Genomic DNA, 20507 nt, shown 5'->3' on the forward strand with positions numbered 1-20507 from the left:
ATGGCAGGACTACGGGGCACTGGAGAGCTGGGTAAATCTGGACAATGCAGCAGATGAGGAACAGAGCATTTCAGTGGACAACAAGGTGGAGAGTGAAGGAGAAAGTGCTGGGCCAGATGACGTAGAAAAAGACACTACACATGACCAAGGTTAGGGTCATCTAAGCAATTCCGCCCAATCCTATGTGCAGACCTGTACAAAATGCACTGACCCATCCAGAAAACTGTAGTTTGTTGGGTTGGTTGCACAGCCTCTCCCACTTCTGTAGATCCACCGAGTGAGCATCTTAAATAACTAGGCATATTTTGTAGATTAAGACCTGTTGAAGATTCCCCCCCCCCTTAGCTCCCAGTGTTAGATCACTTAGGGTTTAGCCCCCAGAGACTTTTTGTTTCTCTGTTCTATTTGTATCAAATAGTTTATTAATCATTGATCTTTTCTCTCGATAGCACCTTTATCAGTAGTACTACACGGAGCCCATAGAACTATAAGATGCTCTCGTCTAGATGGGAAACCATAAGCAAAATCATATGTGATCGGAATACACTAGTTCAAAAGGCTACATACACTCAAATTGGTGATCCCTCTATCTTAGGAAAAAGCGGCTACTAAATGGGCTGGTGATTCAGTCATATGAGGCATAAAAGAACATTAGAAAACAAATATATGCAATGGGTTTCTTATCCCTGTTTCTTTGCCGGTATATGTTGAAAAACAGAATGTGGAATGTAATTACTGACATGTTGTAAATGCTAATAAAGATATTTTTTAAAAAGAGGCTTTCAATAGAGTAGTTTAGGAAGGTTTACCCCTCTTTGGCACACTGCCAATTCACAACTACACTAAAACCACTAAAAATTAGGTAAAATAAGCTTTCCTGTCTGTTGCCTGGAACTTCCTGCTGCCTGCCAGGGGAACACTGGAACATTTATTACTCTGCCTATTATGCTGTTGTAGAAGAAGTCACTGCAGACTGTGCAGTAAGCAGATAGTGAGAGCTGCCTTCTCAAACTCAGACATTGCCCCAGTATAGCATGGAGAACTATGCCATACTGATTCACCAGAGGTTAAAGAGCCAAACCCATGAGGTAACAGTGAGCGAAAGAGGGATGGCTATTGCGGAGGTGGAACAGTGCAGCAACCTAGACATAATAATTCAGGGATCAGAATAGGGATCACCAGAAAGGGTGAAATGATATACTAGAATATGTTGAGTGGGAACTGAGAGTTGGTCCAGACAATATCCCAATGATGGCAGATCTCATTATATGATAATGTGATATTATATCCTTTTTATATTGCTACAGGTGTCAACTGAATGTACTACCTTAGTGAAAGAGGGTAAATAAAGAAATACACTAATGCACCATGATCTGGAAGAAGGGTCCTCAATGTTGAACTGGGGATCTGATCACTGAAGGGACGAATGAGTAGGACACTATTGGGGTGTGGCTCCTCCCAATCTCCAAGAAAAGTTCATTGCACGAGTTCATAAAGCTGTATTTTTGGTTAGGCAGTTGTAGTTGTTCTGACCTAGGTGTGGAAACTGGGAAGTTTAATAGTACTGAACCAAGTCAGACTGTAGAAATACCACAGCCACAAACAATTTGAAGAATGGATACTGAGACATAAAGAGCATACCATGATGTTGCTCCTTCCATATAGATTTCATGGTGGGAAATGATAAAACATCCAAACACAAAACAATATCCTGACAGAGAATGTGAGAGGCATGGCCACCCATATTAAAAGATATAAAGCATATACATACCTCAAACATTGACATATTCCATTGTTTGCTTGTGGGATACGCATTTTACAGCACGTGAACTGGTAAAATTACAAGAAAAGATGGCGGGGAGCAGTGGTGAGAACCACATATTTGGCCTTCGTTGCAGGGCTACTCACCAGGAATTCCCCTTGAATTGATTTGAAGGACAGGTCTGTGGTAGTTATGGGAGTGCTAGGTAGGGGGTAGCTCTCACTGGTTGCAGTGTATGACCCTAATGTAACTGTTTTTGAATAATCTAACATCTTCTATACTGGGCAATGCACAGGCGGCCTGCATCTGGGGAAGGTTCTCTACTTGCGTACCAGATATAGAGATGGACAGATCCATGAGGATCAATTTTTAGCAACGTCCCGGTGTCTGTAGCAGTGGGCAATCAGTATTCAGATTACAGAGGTGTGGAGACTCTCACACCAAGACACTCTGGAATACTAGTATTACTCCAGGTTACACAACATACACACTAAAATAAATCTATTTTACTGTATTACAGAAGTGGAGAAAGGAGTGCATAATAATGGGTATTTAGGTTGCACGCTATCTGATCACAATCCTCTCAAAATGACTTGCCTTTGGAGAGGAACTCATCTAGGGATACCATTGTGGAGACTCACCACGGAGGTACTTACAATCCTGTGTTTCACTCCAGCATTGAGGAGAACAATGGCCAGTACCTTAGTGAGAACGAAGGGTCAACATCAGATATTATGATAGAGTGGAATGCTTAAAGAACTTTGTAAAAAAAAACAGAGTATGGTGTACAGAAAATGCCTCCCGTAGGAATAACACACTGCAGAAGATTATATTAGGGAATTGGAGGTGAGATTACCAACAGGGGGTCAGGTCCAGCAACTTGTTATACAAGCGGGGTTTGAAACATAGAGCCCTGTGAACTAAATTGGGAAAACTGGACAATAAGATGTACGTAGCTCGGTAACATGGTGAGGGAGACAAGGCAGGTTGAATGCTTGGAATTGGACAATCTCCAGCTCTTATCCAAAGAACTAATACTAACAACATGACCTGTCATCACCTTAGAAGAAACCTCCACCACTATAAAGCCCATCCAATGGGGGCCCATAGGACCTCGGCCCCATCGCGCTAATGGACTGCAACCCGTCAGAACCTTGCTCACATCCACCTCTTCTGGGACCTTCCCAGATGCTTGAAGAAACACAACTGTCCTCCCACTGCTGAAGAAACCTTCCATGGACTCTTCAAGGCTCTCAAATTATAGACTAATTCTGTGCTATCATTCCCAGCCAATTCCTTAGAGATAATCATCAACAGATGCCCCCATAAATACCTCAATGACCAACAAATCCACAACACCACTCATTCTGGTTTTAGATCTAGCCACAGCATGAAAACATCTCTCATCACAGCCACAGATGACATATGCATGACTGGACAGAGGAGACACAGCAGCCCTCAATTGGATTTTTCCACAATGTTTGACACAGTCCCCTACTCATCCTCATCCAGCACCTATATGACTTTGGAACCCAAGAACATGCACTCCTATAAATGTGCTCCTTCCTGACTGGAATGACCCAGTCAGTCAGCACGGCAATGTAAACTTCAGACATCCCCAACCTCATATGCCAAGTTCCACAAGGATTCTCCCTGAGCCCTACTCTCTTAAATGCATGCATAATTACTCTAGCCATTATCATCCTCAATGATGACATCAACGTCCTCTCCTATGTCAATGCCATGCAATCACTTTTTTCCTCGTGGACAATACCCCAAGTACACCGATCAAGTTCAGTGTATGTATGATTAAAATTGTCCACAGGATGAAAACCAACTGTCTGAAGCTGAAGACTAACAAGACCGAAACCATGATTTTCAGGAACAGCACTTGACTGTGGGACGCAACCTCAAAGTCGACAGAGCTAAGACTAACACCCACCCCTGCGCCAAGTACCTTGAGATTATCATTAACAGCAAACTCATCATGACCACCCAAGCCGCCACTACCTCATGTTTTTATACCCTGAAGATGTGGCAGAAGATTTTCAAATGGCTCTAAATGAGCCCCTGGAAAAATGCCCCACAACCTTGTCACAAGCAAGCAAGACTATGTGAACACCCTCTATGCTGGAATCATTGAAAACCTCAGCAGAAGTCTGCAGATCATTCAGAACTCAGCAGCCAGAATCACTCTCACCTTCCCATGGTACACTGACATCACACCATGCCTGAAGGAGCTCCACTGGCCCCACATACACAAATGAACACAACTAAAACTCCTCACCCACACTTTAAAGGTACCTCATAACTCTGGCCTATACCTCAATATTCTCATTTGCTTTCATAAACCCTCCTGGCACCTTCACTTGTCCGGACTCCTACTTGTTCAATTCCCATGTATACAAAAAAACAGCCCCAGCGATCAAACCTTCTCTTACATTACTCCCTAAAGACTGCAACGACCTGTTGCTACACATAGGAGCTTCCTCCTGACTTCTTAAGTTCCTCAAGAAGCTCAAGATCTGTTTATGAACAGTGCTTCTAGGCCCTAGTTTTGGCTTGACTCAGACCTACTCAGGGCCAGGATACCCTCTTAGGCGATAGTGAGCTCTACAAATCAATATAAATTAACACAACATAACAGCCCTAAAACCCTGATAGGTACAATACGTAATCAGAGTAGAATTATAATCAACATACAGGATAGTAGTAATAATGAATTTAGAGATTACTACACAAAAATGTATGCTTCCCTGGCAGAACACAAACCAGATCACACTAATGAAATCTTAGATAGGCTAATGCTGCCCCCCAGTAATGCAATACAACAACCTGCCTTAGGAGAACTATCAATGTTAGAAGAAATCAAGGTGGCCATAACACAGATTGCAAGGGATAGGAATTCCAGAATGGATGGGTTTCCCATTAAGTTCTACATAGTAAATGTTGCACAGGTGGTGTCTTGGCTGCTTCAGATTTATGAAGCAGCCAGAGGGAGTAGCAGGGCGCCATCCTGAATGAGAGAAGCTTTAATTGTGGTTCTCTGAAACAGGGTAGAGATTCCTTGAGGGTATCATCAGTTGCCACTACTTAACTTGACTATAGAGTGCTGGGCAAAGTGCTTGGTAATTGTTTTCCACCAATTCTGCAAATGTTTATTCATGTTGATCAGAATAGATTTATGCTAGGCAGGAACACTTTCTTCAATCTCTGGTGGTTATTTAGAGTAATGGACTGGGCTAGAGGACAGACAGATTAGTTGTGGGTTGCATCTCTAGAAATGGAGAAAGCCTTTGACACATTGAGTTAGCTTTTTATATTTTTGCAACTTTTATTTATAGAAATGTAAACAACACAGTGCCAGTAAAAGTGTCATTATATAGCGAGGGGTGGTCCCTGGAAAAAATACAGGTGATAGAACCGCAATGCGTAGTGCCTAATAGGAAAGCAAACATTGCATGTACCATAAATCAAACGTAAGTAATGCAGAATGCTAAGAGTCTATCATCAATGAGTTTGTGGTTACTAAATCTCCTGAATGGGTAAAAGGCTAGGGTCTTCCAAGGACATCAACTTGGGGGACCAGGAGGCAGATTGAATGTAAGGAGGACATAAAGGGTTAGGGAGGTTGCAGAGGGGGGCACAATGGGTGGCAGCACATTCAAGTGCCGAAGGTATGTGAACATTGCAGTGGGTGGGTCAGTGTGGCAATGGGTCATCACCCCTTGGACAATAGCTCCATATGTTTTATCTGTTGAGAGGATGCGTCTGTGTCTCTCCAAACGTTGGGGATAAATCATTGGGGTGGAAGTTTACTTTTTTAATGGATGTGCTTCAACATTTTGGAGTGGAAAAAGGTTTTTAAGATAATGTCTACTACGGTACTCTGAGCCAATATTAACAGTTACCACAATAAGGGTTAGAGCAGAACCCTGTCCGATTCTAAGGGGCACTAGACAAGGGTGCCCTTTATCACCCACTATTTATGCATTAGTCATGGAACCATTAATATGCTGGCTGTGGTTGAGGGCACTGGAATGAGATATTAGGGTCAAGGATAAGTGGCATGCTATGCCTTTGTACGCAGCTAAAAGCTTAATCTATATGAGGTGACGATAAGACCCTGAACTCCCTAATGGAATTGTTGAATGAATTTGGATTGATCTCTGTACTGCTTATAAACCGGCATAAGTTCTGCCTCTTTGAACAGGGGAAAGGCAGCAGTGTTGATTCGGTAGTCTTTATCCTTCTGGAATGCATTGCCATTTTCAGTGTTGAGCCAAGTGGCAGTGTCTAACAAGACAGTACTGCTGCAACTGTTGTATTACTTCACAGCCCTACTGGTGATATTCAATAAATCTTTCTTTGCAGATTTGCAAACACTACTGATATCATTAATCCAGGGAGGAGAAGAGTAGCCATTAGGAAGGTGTATGCCCCCAGGCCAGAAGGGGGATTGGAACCACCATATTACAAATAGTATTATACAGCAGCGCAGCTGCAGAAGCACGTAAATGGCTGAGTGAGGTGCATTGTCCGAAAATGCATGATGTGATATAGAAAAAAGCTCAGAAATGTACCTGAAAAAACAGTTAATATGCAGCTATGGTTGCAGATAAAAACTGAAAGGAACACTGAAATTTGAAAGTTATGGTTAGGATCATAATTCATAACTACAGCTATGCAAACTGTAACTTCCACAGCAAAATCAATGTTTATTACCTCACCATTAATGGAACAGATGCAATTACAAATATTGTAAATTATTTTACAGATTAAATTATGGATCATATTAACCTTACCACTTTGATGCAGGGGATTATGAATGTAATAGCATTAATTAGTTTGATTATGAGCTATTGTTAAATATATAAATTTTTAGGTGCTATTATTTATGGGTATAAAGAGTGTAAGCTCATAAACATTGTGAGGTCATAAACAATATATTTGTTGCACCCAACTCTCTGCTGCCATCCTACTCCCACTGAGCATGGCCTTCCATAATGTGCAGCAGGTGTTGGAGCCAAAATGATAAAAATACAATTATGTGAACTATAAATATACAATTTCAAAGATTTAAGGTAAGTATAGTGCCTAAAAGCAAAATGTGTCACTCACGATTATCTGGTTGTGCAAGAACTGGTGAAACGTATAAGTTCAAGGAGTGCTGGCCGGATACAGGGACCAGGTTTGTCCCACTGAAAACGTTACTTTCTAAAGGCCACTGTGAAGAGTTCCATTGATGGCGAAGGCTGCAAGGAGCAGGAACATAGTCGGGCATCATTGATGGTCATCACTGTAGCACGAAGATCCTGTTGGGCTTCATAGACGGTTATTGTTGGCGGTCACATTGGTGAAGCTGGAGTGCAAAGTGTAGATCCTGCATTGCTAGTTGTTGATGGTGGTCTCTGTAGAGGAAAAGTAGGAGCTTTGTGTTGGCATTTGGCAGGGATGGCAAGGGCTTGGCACAAATTGGCCAATTGGTGGACGTAAGCAGCCCAAAATGTCTGGATTTTCCCTCTTCTTCAAGGAGGAGTTCAGCTGATTTCAAACCAGTGGCCCAGGATATGGGAGGTACATCCTGGGGTCAGGGACTCACCCCAGCAGAAACCAGCAGGGTTCAGGCAGGTCTAATTGTAGATCTAGGCAGGTCCAGTTGCAGCAGGTCAGCTTGGCAGTTGCAGAGGGGCCTCTAGAGCTTGTTGTGTCTCTGTAGCTCAGAACAGGAGGTCAGTCAGCTGGCCCCTGGAGTCACTTCAGCCTAGGATGAAGGGTGGAGGTCCAGTCTTCCTTCTCAGCAAGTAGAGCAGGTTTCAAGCAGCAGGGCAGTAAGGCATCCTTCTTCTATAGAATACTGGGTCCTAGAGTGGATTGAAGTGTGGGTTGAAGGAGCCCATTTTTATACCTAGTATCCAATTTGAAATGGGAGAAGATTCTGGAGTTTTTCCCCTGCAGAGTAGTGTGGAATTTCCTGTGCCCCTGCTCGGGTCCCATTTGGTCTAGGGGCACAATAGGCTAGTGTGAAGTCCTTTGTGTGTGAGCTGGAGCAGTGCTTTGAAGCGTAAGTGTGGTAGTTTGACCGCTCTCCCCCAATCCAGCCTGAGATGGCCCATCCTGCCTACACCTAGACCCTCTTTTGTGATGCTGTCTGGGAGGAATATACAAAGTTCAACTGCCAACTACACCTAGTCATGAGACCTAGGAACAGGCTGCAAGCACCAAATGGTTAAGGTAAGAAAATGCCACCTTTCTAAAAGTGGCATTTTCAGAATTGTGGCTTAAAGTCCAGCTTTCTCATTAAAGAGGGTTTAAAATAGTTGCAACTTATCAGACACCAAATATGAAATTCTTACCTGCTCCCACACAAAGTTGTCACTTATTAAATGTAATTTTATCCTATGGGAGAGGTAGGCCTTGCAATAATGAATAACAAACTTGAGAGTATTTCACTGCCAGGAAATGTTAGACTTAATAGTACGTGTCCACCTTTTTAAATATGCCTCACCTTTACCTATGGGCTGTTCAAGGCATAACCTAGGCGTGACCTAGGCGTGACCTATATGATTTTAAAAGGTAGGTTTGGATCTGCCATAAAGTTTATTTTGCCAGGCTGAAATGGCTATTTAAAACTGCATACAGGCTGCAATATCAGCCCTTAGCCATGTTTAGAAAGGCTTCTTTAGTGGGTGGCACAATACGGGCTGCAGGCCCACTAGTAGCATTTAATTTACAGGCCCTGGGTACATGTAGTAGCACTTTACTAGAGACATGTAGTTAAATTAAATAATTAACTGTGCCAGTTGGGTTTAAGCCACCTTTACCAAGAACAGATGACAACCCTTTTAGCACTGGTTAGCAGGAGCAGGAGCACAGAGTCTTAAAAGCCAATGAAAATGCTTTCAGAAAAGAGAGGGGTGAAGGCAAAAAGTTTAGTAGTGACCTTGCTGAGAGGGCAAGGTCCAACACATAGAATTCACGAATCTTGCAAAAAAAGGAAAAAACTAAAGTATTTGAAGCAATAATGCAGTGCTTGACGAACACCCATACGCTGTGCATAGCAGAAGACTGTGCAAAGAGGGGCTGGTTGCCTGCGGTCATTAGGGTGCACTCTGCTATGCATGGGAATAGGCCTTGCACGGCTGTACTTGGGTGCTTATGGAAAGGGGGGTGCAGGAGTTGGCCTGAGGCAAGGCCCTGTGGTCACCTCCACTGCAGATGGCTGAGGCTGTGCGCAGCAGATGTTGACTGCCTGTGGACGGTTTGGCACAGTGGATATCCAAAGATAAGGAACTGCAGCTAACCTTGCTACACACACCATAGGTTGTGAGCAGCCGGGCTGGTAGCCTGTGGTGGTGTTAGTGCAGGACCTGGCTAGAAGCCAGAACCAGTGCAAAACCACTCTGCACATAGTCAAAGGCCATGGGCTGTTAGTGGTGGCCATCTATGGAGTGTTGGTGGAGGGCCTGGCTGGAACTCTGGCACTGTGACCAACCCCTGATGTGTATTGCTGAAGACCATGCACAGCTTGGGTTGGCTGCCCACGGAGAGTTGGTTGCATGGATTGGTCAGAGGTCAGGCCTTGTAGCCCACACTGTTGTGCAAAGCCAAAGGCCATGGTCTGCAGGTGTCGATGGCTTATGGAAAGTTGGGCATGTAAGCTGGCCAGAGGACAGGACATTTGATTAGCTAACCACATACACCTACACTTGGGTGAAGGCCATGCACATTGGGTTGCCCACCAGAAACATAGTTGGGAGCAGGCCCATGCTAGAGGCCTGATTCTGTGTCCAACCCTTGTTGAGGAAGCCCAATGAACATGTGCTGTGGGTGTAGGCCATCTACAGAGAAATGGACACAGGCCATCTACAGAGAAATAGATGCAGGAGCTCACCAAAGGCCAGGCCCTGTGGCCAACCTCAATACACACAAAGGAAGGCCTGGAGGTCAGACATTCTGGGCTATATCGCTACACACAGCCATGCACAGAAGGGTTGGCTGTCCACAAAGAGTTGGGCACAGGGGATGGCAGGAGACCAGGCTCTGCTTCCAACCCCCACTGCACATGGCTGACGTTTGGGTACCAAACTGAGGATTGAGCACAGGGCCTGACCAGAGGCCAGGTCACAGGCTTGAGGCTAGGACCTGTGACTAACTCTACAGCACAATGGCCAAGTATGTATGTTGCAGGTGTTGGCTGCCCACAATGAATAGGTTGCAGGAGCTGGTCGGAGCCTAGAAACTGCAGCCAACCACACTGCATTTGGCCATATGTCATGTAGAGCAGTTGTTGGCCACCTAGGGATGGTGGGTTGCAGGGCCTAAAGGCCAGGCCCTGTGGTCACCCTGTAATGCATGGCCAGTGCTGGGTGGTGGTCATGATGGAAGGCCAGGTTCTCTGGTATACATCCTCAGTGTTTGGCCAGTGGTAATTGACTATGGGTTTTGGTGGCTCAGAGAGAGTTGGGCACATAGGCTGGTCTATGCCAGGGCCTATAGCCAACCACAGCTATGCAGTCCCAAAGGTCTGTTGCATGGTTATCCACCCTTGGAGTACTGGGTGGCCAATCTCTATCATGCATGGCCACAGGCAATGCACTGGGGGTGCTGGCCATGTATGGAGAGTTAGATGCAGGGCTGGCTGAAGAACTGGCCCTACAGCCAACTGCACAGAACACGGCCAAAAGCACGGAGGTCATGCCCTCCAGCAACCCCACTGCATTTGGTCATGCACAGTGGGGTTGATTGCCCACATAGTGTTGGCCACAGGGCCTAGAAAGAGGCCATGACCTATGGTTAACCTTCTCTACGTACAGCCGAAGGCAATGTGCTGAGGGTGTTGGACAGGGAATTGTGCACAGAGAAGGGCAGGAAACCAGGCCCTGCAGTGAACCCCCACTGCATATGGGCAAAGGCTATGCATAGCAGAGGTTGACTACACACTGACGGTCAGGCACAAGGCCTGCCAAGGTTCAGGACATACAAACACCCCTGTGGCCAAATGCCTAATGCCATATATTGTGGGTGCTGGATAGTTAGGTCACAGTTTTCATATGGCAAGTGATTTTTGTTTTGCTAATGTCTTTACTGCCATTTGATGAATCTTCACAAAACATTTAAAAAAATTCCATCCACCTCAGCTCCTTCCTGGAAAGTTCTGGTGGATCTGTCAAGCAGGGCTGAGAAAAAGGGCAGACCCAAAACACATTTTCCCCAAGCGATTTCCCATACGGGCCAAGCATTTCAGTAAAAGTGGTTGAACAGAATTACACCAAATTTGGCAGAAAAAAAGATCTTTATTCCAAAAGCATACTGGTGTGGTTTTAGAAATAATAAGTTTCAGAAGTTAGTGTTATCTGAATAGTTGGATCAGCAAATTAAATAAATAGAGTGATATGATTGTTTAAGAGTGGTATCCCAGGACCCATTGTCCATTTGGCACTGAGGAATCTGATTGGCTGGCTATAACACAAACAAAGATGTCACAACCGCCATTACAAGGATACAACGACTCGGTCGAAGTGTCATGAATCTTAATAAAACATGTACGGGGGCAGGGTACATATCCACCCAGAGGAGTAGAAAACATTTTTATAAATCAATCTGAGCGTCCAGCTGTACTCCTGCAGAAGGATCCTCATATGGTCCTGACGTACACCAGTAAGATCAAATGTGGGCTGTGCTGGTTTCAAGCTGACTCCCACTGAAGTACTGAAAAAAATCAAGCTCTTGTGGGCACAAATGAAGGGAACCCACTCATCCCAGACACCTAAGCCCCATTAGATGGCCAAACCTCTACTAAGCACAGCCTTTGCTCCGTGCCGGGTAGCTGACTTTGCATGATCAATCAATAATATAGCCGGCTTCTTGTGAGCAATTAGTGTAGGTGGTAAAGTCCCTACATCGCAAGTGTTTGCCTTGTGCCAGATCTGCCAGACATAAGTAACCAAGACCCTACAATGCACAGCCTTTGCCTTCTACAGAAGTCTTCATAGATAGTCCACTTACTCAAGACACCCAAGCCCCATTAAGTGGCCAAACCCCTATCACATGCAGCCTTTGCCCAGAACCGGATCCCTTGCAGGTACTCGACTTCTCACGAACAATCAATGAGACACAGGTAATTAAGCCACTATTACACACAACCTTCACCTTGTAGATATCTCTTTATGGAGAGCCCACTCCTTCCAGACCAGGAGTCTCCTGCCTTTTCTGTAGGGAGAGCTACTTCTGATCAGTGAAAATCATTGTGAGCTACAAAGGGCAAGCTACTCGTGCAATCTTACCAGACACCCCCATGCCCAGTTTCATTGAATTTAAGCCTAATGTCCATAGAGCCACAGACTATGGTTTGAACAAAATAGTTTGACAAGGGACACTTTGTCAGGGCTACCATGTGTGTCAGTGAGAGTGTGGTCTATGGGGATGTATGAACATTTTTTAGTAAGAATGATATATATGTGTATGGGTGACTAAGAGCCTGTGTCATATGTACTTGTAGCACAGGACATATATTTTGCCATATGTGGCACTGTTACTTGTATAACACAAACACACAACCATGTTTTTAAAGGCAAAAAGTGCAGAAACATGTTCTGCAAAAATTTTCAGAATATGGAGCATTTTTCAGAATTTTAAATTTCTCCCACTGACAAAAATGGCTGTATTTTTCACTTTAAAATGTGACACTGTGTCTACCAGCCACTAGAAGCAAAACGCCTGCTGTGTGTAAATGCAGCACTACGAAATGGGAGAAAATTCAACCGAAGAGTTAACTTTATGTTTACATGGATTCCATGAAGCTCATCATTTAAATCTTCTCCCATTTCAAAGTGTCAGATTTACAAACAGAAGGCATTTGGCACCCTCAGGCCTGTAGACACAATGCTGTCTTTATAACAGAAACACACAGAAAAAGAGGAGGAATTTAACTGAAGAAACATGCTTCATAAGATATTAAGACATAATTGGCTTAGTTGAAAGTGGAGAAAAACCCTGACTTGATGTTTCATATAAATATTGTTATTCACTTTAAATTCATCACATTTGAAAAATAAATAGAATATTTTTTTGTTACAAATATGGCACAGTGTCTTCTGCCCACTGGGAGCAAGATTCCTGTTGTTTGTGAATGCAACACTTTGAAATGGGATAAAATTATAACAAAGAGCTAATTTAATCATTAAGCTAACTCTTCATTTTAATTTTCTCCCATTTAAAAGCATTCAGAAACATAATTTGTTTGTATGATACAATAATGACTTGGCAAGGACTTTTATTTAAGATTTAAATCCCTTAGTGGGACTCACTGCTTTTAGTTGTAAGAAGAAAATAAAGGCTTTGTTCGAAGAGACCTGCTTGGATGATTAAACGTTTTTGAAATTGTTGTTAGTGCTCCTCCAATTGTATTATATGGACTTTTATCTTTTTTGGTTGCACCCTTGGAGCAGTAGGTGTTTTGTTTGGGAGCACGACAGTATGACATATTGGGACAAGGGGGAGGTACGGTGGTCTATTTAGCTCACTGCTCTGTATTGATGATCTTAAATTCTTCAGTGATTCACCTCTGCGCTCTGGGTCATAAATCTGACTTCAGCACTGCTCATTATCAGACCCTGCTATCTGCACCCTTAAAATAATAATGTAAAATAAACATATCCTTCCCTTAACTTTCAAAAGAAAATGTGACCCTGTGCTTATTTAAATATGAACTCAAGGCTGTGACCTATTCTGAAGGTGCCTGCTCCAGACACATGAGCTCCTTTAGATAGCCAAGGCCCTATTAGGCACAGCCTTAGCCCTGTGCCAATTTTTTTGCGGGTAGCCGACTTCTGTTTCGCAGTCAATAAGATGCAGATGATCAACCCTCTAGTATGCACAGCCTTCGCCCTGTATGGATCCTTTGTGTGTAACCGACCTCTTATGCTCAATTATTGAGACGCAGCTGGGCATGCCCCCATGACACACAGCCCCATTGGGTGGCCAAGCCCCAGCTAAGTACAGCCTTCACCCTGCGCCAAACCTTTTGCAGGTAGCCAGTCTCTCATGCTCAATCACTAAGACATGGGTGGTCAAGTGCCTACTATGTACAGCCTTCACCTTGTAAAGAATTGTTTACAGAGAGCTCATTCCCTTCAGACACCTAAGCTTCATTCACTGCAAACCCTTTACAGGTAACTGTTTGCTCAATTGCAATCAAGAAAATGAAGGTGGTCAAGGGCCAACTATGCACAGCCTTAACCTTATGCAGAAGCGTTTACAATGAGATCACTCCCTCCAGACACGCCAGCTCCATTAGGTGGCTAAGGCCCTACTACGCACAGACTTTTTACTGTATCAGACACTTTGCAGCTAGCTATAAATTAGCACTCTCATGGTAGCAGTAAAATACCCGTAAAAATTTATCTTTTTGCCTTGTATGCACCACAAGAGTATAGCTATACGAAAAAAATATTTTAAAAACAGAGTTTATTTTGGGGGCGTGGCCAACAAGATGGCCGACCGGTTGCACTAAACGAGTAATCCCAGCCCCACCTGCAGAATCTGTCAGAATCCTGCTGCCCGAGGCCCCGTGGACCCAGTGGACCCAGTGACGGGGACTGTGGGGTTGGGGTGAGACGATGGAAGGAGGCACAGATGCCTAGAACCGCGCCTCGCCACCGAGGCTGAGAAGAACACATGATGACAAAATGGCTGCCGTGGTAAATGGTGCACGCTGGGCTGGCAGCACCTGAAGAGGTAGGCTCAAACCCGCGGCTTCTGCGGTGGACACCCGAGCCTCCCTCACTGACCCAGCAGAACCTGACATCGGACGCTTCAGACGACAGGGGCTGCCCGGTTCAGCCCCCGACTGAATATGGGGTCCCCTGGTCGTCGCCCCCGGTTTGGAAGGTCCAGTGGAATCACCCAGCCTGGGACAGAGAGACTGCACAACAGGGGCCAGGGTGACATTGGGGAGAGTCAGGGGTGCAATAGGAGACACATTCGGCCTCGACAAGCACCTGGCCTACGAGGGACGCTGCCTGCCTGGACTGCGAATCGGGCCACACAGACTGGAGACCCCCAGGCTAGGCTTTGGTGAAGAACCGAGGGGCACCGGGGCACGACTGGAGCAACGTCGCCGGGCCGCCCCACCTAGCTGTCATCTGCCCACACCTCCTCTTCCCTCCTCCCTGCCTGGACATTGCCCCGTAGGCTTCCCGACTGCTGCACTGGCCAGCAGGAGCTCGGGCCCACCAGAAGGAATTGGATGCCAGACCACCAACACAGACTGAGCTCGTCTGCGCTCCCCTGATCACGCTTCCTGAGGCCACGGTGAACACCGACCCCACCTGGTGAGTGGCACGAGGCTATGGGTGCGTGAAGAAGCGCGGAACGCAAGATGATCGCACTCACCACCTGCCACCCACAACACGGTCACCGGATAACTAGAGGACTCGTCAGCGGCCCGCGCGGTGGGCCTCGCGCAACATGGGTAAGGAAAGAACAGCTAAAGGTGCCCAGCAGACGAGGATGGACCAATTCACGGCCCAGAGAGTGGGGGGAGGTTCGCAGAGAGAGCCTAATGGACCCACGGAGAAGGCGTGTGAACCGACTGGGGCTGAGATCCTGGGAGCCATCGAGGCCTCTGGACAAGTGGTGCAGGCGCAGATCGCTGCTATGGCAATGGATGTTAACTTATTGAGAGCAGATCTGAGAGTGGTGGTGGAGAGATCGGTGGCGACTGAGCAGCAGATGAATGGCATACAGACGGACATAGATGACCTGAAAGCCACTGTGGCCGCCCTTGAGGCTAAAACACGCAGACTGGAGGTGAGGGTGATGCGGATGGGCAGTTGCGGCGATGCAATCTGTGAGTCGTTGGCTTCTCGGAGGGCGCTGACGGGACGGCCCCGGAGGCCTTCTTGGAGTACTGGATCAAGAAGATAATGCCCACTGCCCTCCTGTCATCTGTGTTTGTGGTGGAGTGGGTGCATGGGGCTCTGCCCCCCCCGCCACAGTTGGGTGCTCCTCCGAGCATGATCATTGCTAAGATCCTCAATTAAAGAGACCGCAACATTATACTGCAGCAAGTACGCAAACATGGCGACCCCTCTTATGAGAACCACACTATACACTTTTTTCCTGACTACACGAAGGCGGTCCAGCTCCAAAGAAAATCATAAGGCGAAGTTAAACAAAAGATAAAAGCAATGGGGATACATATATGTTATTATACCCTGCCAAACTGAAGGTCCTACATGCAGGCCGTTCGCACTTTTTCCAAACACAAGAGGGGGCGAGCGACCCCCGGACACACCCCATGGAAGAGGTCGCAGAGATAGGAGGCCAGGATGCTGATGGAGTCTGTCACCTCTGCGGCATCCTCACATACCGGGTCGCTACGGGAAGAGGAGGGTCCTACTCCAGACTTGGACACTATCAACACCTGATGGGAGTTGCGGAGGATGCACAACACAGCAATAGAGGTGGCATGAACCCGAAGCACACTTGCGACTTACAAAGAGTGAACAGGGTCTGAAAGCCAAAATAGGAGACACTGCCCTCCCCTTGTTCTTTGCTGCTCACTCCCCCCCCCCCCCCCCCCCCCTTGAGACAACTACTGCAGCCCAGCCCATTGCCATGCTCAGGGGCCATCAACTCCTTTCCTCCTCCCCTCTTTCTTCCTTCTTATTGCCCCGGCCTGCGCTGGGGACGACAGGGCTTCGGGCGGCAATAACGAATAGGGATGGGGCACTATGAAAGGCTGCCCTCCCTATTTTTGCTGCGACTACCTTCTTTTCTACCTCTTACACCTTTCTAACCATCTACGAGACTACTACCTCTTACTTCCGCTACAATCTTCACTGTATTGTTATAGTTCTGACAAATGGGAACAGTGTGTGTGCGGACTGGATGGCTGCGGGGGGTGCTGGAGAACTGTTTGTACACCAACCCACGACATCTTGAGTTGCCCCTTACTGTAGAGTGGGGTAGCCAGCACGCCCCCCCCCACTTATGGTTATACTTGGAAGGGATAGTAGGAATCACACACAGTTTGGGCAGATGCTAGTTGTTCAGGAGATTGGGTGGTGTTATTCGTTCTTTTTGGAGTTATGCTTTATCAAATTTGTGAGCTGCGTGCATTGTAATGACAGATGCTGCAACAGAGCATGGAGAGAGGGCTGTACTCCTATGCGTGCACCTGGCCAGTGGGCTGGGCGGCTTGGGCTGCGCGGGGCGCAGTGGGGGGCTGCCATGAGCGTGAAGGAGACACGCAAAAAGAAACAGAAGTTCGCTCACAGTGAAACCTTTCGGCAAAAGTGCAATTATCCATGTAACCGGTAAAAGTGGAATTATCCATGTAACAGGGTCGATGTCATGCAAAGTGCTCGACTACTGCCCAGCGAGTTCGCGCTGCGAAGGAAAGAAAAAGAAAAAGTACTCTAGAAGTAATGCGGAAAATATGGAGCCTCGAATGCTTTCATTAGTTTACCGGTGCTCTCGAGGAGAGCTAAACATCGGAAAAGGCATGACATACGCATGCCGTTCACTAATGAAAACAAGCGAATTTTAAAAGACAAGCACACGAACCAACCAAACTGACTTGCGTGACATGGGCGTGGTTAAACGCACACACAGATCACAACAGGGACCAGAGCGCTTGCGCGCTCGACCCTAAAAAGCACACAATATGACATATTGAAGGTGCCTAACCTGATCAAAGTACCCCGATTTACCAGAGAAGGATCAGAATGGAGAGAATGTTTAGGTCCTACACTTTTTTCCATATTTGGTAGATGTAACAAATTGAGGTATTGGTTGTAAGCGGGTGGAAGACCCACTCAGGAAACAACCACAATCCTTTCAGGGTGAACCACAAAAGTAATTAAATTGACTTGTTCTTAACCTTTCAGTATCTTGGCAACAAAGCAGTCAGGCTTAATTTAGAGGCAATATGCAAAGCATTTATGCAGCACACAAACAGCAATAAAGTGAAGCACAACATAAACAAAATATCAAACCAATTTTGAAAAATCAAGTACATTTTAATAAATAAAATGATATCAGACTGGCAAACATCCAAACAGTAGAACCAGAGATGTTCAGTTTGAAATTTGAAAGTGAAAAAAACATCTAAAAGCACAAAGCGCCATTTGTGGTATTCTGGTTGTGCTAGTCCAGGGAAAAGTCACAAGCTTAGGCTGACCATGATGGAGTGCAGGGCCGACGGGGGGGGGCAGTTGAGTCCCTCTGAAAAGTTGCCTTCTAAGTCCAACATGAAGAATTCTGTTTGTGTTGCAGCAGGCCACGAGGAACACAGGCTGATTATCACAGATGGTCATCACTATAGCACGAAGAATAGGTTGGTTGTCATGGACGGTTGTCTCTGTAGTGTGAAGAGCCAGTCAAGCGTTGCAGATGGTAGTTGCTGTATCTTTGTGTTGGCGGTCATTGTGGGTAGTCCTTGTAGCACAAAGTGCAGGTTTTGCATTGCCGGTTGCAGTCAACTGTCATTGTCAGCATGAAGAGGTCTCACTGGAACTTCTCAATGACAGTTGTCGTAGGTGGCAGAGTCTTGCAGTGAACGGGTCCATATGTGGTCAAAAGGAACCCATACTTCAGGATGTTCACCCTTTCTTTAGGAGGAGTACAGCCTGATGCCAACCAAGGGAGGCAGCTCTTTGGGATCAGGACTCACTCCAGCAGAGGCCAGCATGGCTTGGGCAGGTCCAGTTCCAGGTCCAGCCAGATGCAGCTTCCTATCTTGGGGGTGACTTATAAATACTAAAAATGAAGGTTTGGGTCTGGCAAAAGGTTTATTTTGCCAGGCTGAAATGGCAGTTTAAAATTACTCTATGTGTTGCAGTGGAAGGCCTGAAAAGGCTACTTTAGTGAAATGCACGAGTGCTGCTTCACACTGATAGCATTTAATTTCTAGCTTCTGGGTACTAGGGTTTTACAAGTAAATTAAATGTATCAATTAGGGTTATGCCAATTGCACCATGTTTTTGGGAAGAGAGCTCAAGCACTTTACCACTGATTAGCAGGCAAAAAAGTATACAGAGTCTTAATGCCAACAAAAAAGAAGTCAGTAACAGAAAGGAAAACTTTGGGGTGACCCTTCAAAAAGACCAGATCCAACAGCAGAACTATTGTATCTTCCATCTATTTGAAGGGAAAGTATTGCTGGGAATTGTAAATATAATTGGTGAGTCACTGACAGACTCACAAGCGGTGAGTCTATATTGTGCACTAGTGAAACACATATTCCACATGCCAAGTAAAGAAGAGAAACTGACTTTGAACTATTTCTCAAGGCTCGGCTGTCAATAACAACTCGATGAAAGAATATGAACAGGAACACTGCAGACAATGCTATTTGTCTCCTTCAATCTTGCTAGAAATTAGTTGTGAGAAACTCCCATACACATCTGTGGACTCTCAATCACATTATTTCTGGTACTGCATTCATTCTTAGATTACATTCTTAGAGAAAACAAACACCTACCATGCTCACATTGCTTTAAGAATTGAGCCTTGCAGGGTGGAATGCAACAGAATGAGGATGCACTGCAGGAGTTTTTGGGACTGGGGAATCCTAAATTACTGAAACCGTGTCTCTCGGGCAGTCTAAACACTGTGAAAAACGTATTTTTATATACAGATCTACACAGATAATGTGGTGGAGGTGAGATCCAAAACTAGAAGTTGAATGATTATTTTAACAAATTTGTGAATGTAACATTTGTCTGAGAATCCCCCAAAAGATTATTAGTCAACAATATATTCATTGGTATAGACCAGATTCTAATGTCATAGGACCTGACGTCAAAGAGTGTGTAAAATTCTAATAGGCTCAAGAAGATGCGGTTAGGTTCCACTTATTCCATTCACAGTAGCTTACCTGAACCAAGATACCTCTAGTACAGAGGTCTTCAAACTGGGGGGCGGGACCCTTTAGGGGGGCCTCAAGTGTTAGGCTACTACCTTAAATACCCCGGTCCTTCTTTTCTTGGTCATGGTGATGTTTGCTGATGCAAGGAGTATTTGTGTCAGGTGAATTGGGTAGTACTCAACAAATGTGCACACCTGGAAGTTATGGACAGTGTATGTTTCTAAGTGTATGCACGAGAACAAATACTCACTTGTTTTCCTGTCAAGCCATTCCTCCAATTCCGCATAAAGTAGAGGAGTACTTCTTCTTCTAAAACCCAAACGAAAATGAATGCCTTTCATCATTTTGCGGTATTCTTCTACCACAGCTACCAAGGATGGTCCATGGCCTTCAGCCTGTAATTACAAAAAACATATACGGATTAGGCTCAATTTATTGAATTTGAATCTGCAGTAACTTAAGTCTTGTATTTATTGGTTGCAACTTACAATAGGAACTGATAGTGATTTGGCTGGATTTTATATGGCCAGCTACGCCTGACTTGTGATAAAATAAAATATATCTGAAGTGATAATAAATGTTGAGAAAAGAAGCATTTGGCCACTAATATGTAACCAGAAACAGTATGTCAATTACTGAAACTATTTGACATCACTAGTTTCATAAGGTATGTGACGTGTGAAAAGTAATGAAGCTGCTTTTGGTAAACTGATGCAAGAGAACAGTATTTTTACCAATATTTCTACTTTTCTTGTTTAGAATGCAGTGAGCTGTGCCACTGTTTAGGACACTGACTCTCTTCCTCTGAAGACGCAGGCTTCATAAAGCAGAATTATCCCTCAAGTAAGTAAGAATTTAGACGCTCAG

At 45.2% G+C, this 20507-nt stretch overlaps 1 protein-coding gene across 2 annotated transcripts in view; it reads right to left on the bottom strand.

Annotated features, from left to right (window-relative positions):
* IQCM (IQ motif containing M) overlaps window positions 1-20507 on the bottom strand; it is a 1478261-nt gene that overhangs the window by 436447 nt on the left and 1021307 nt on the right. For both annotated transcript variants that reach the window (XM_069242635.1, XM_069242634.1), the window contains exon 13: window positions 19891-20035. In XM_069242635.1, the coding sequence (XP_069098736.1) occupies window positions 19891-20035 (145 nt within the window). The remainder of the gene's footprint in view (window positions 1-19890; window positions 20036-20507) is intronic.

This window comes from Pleurodeles waltl, chromosome 1_2 (genome assembly GCF_031143425.1).
Source record: "Pleurodeles waltl isolate 20211129_DDA chromosome 1_2, aPleWal1.hap1.20221129, whole genome shotgun sequence".
Taxonomy (NCBI): Eukaryota; Metazoa; Chordata; class Amphibia; order Caudata; family Salamandridae; genus Pleurodeles; species Pleurodeles waltl.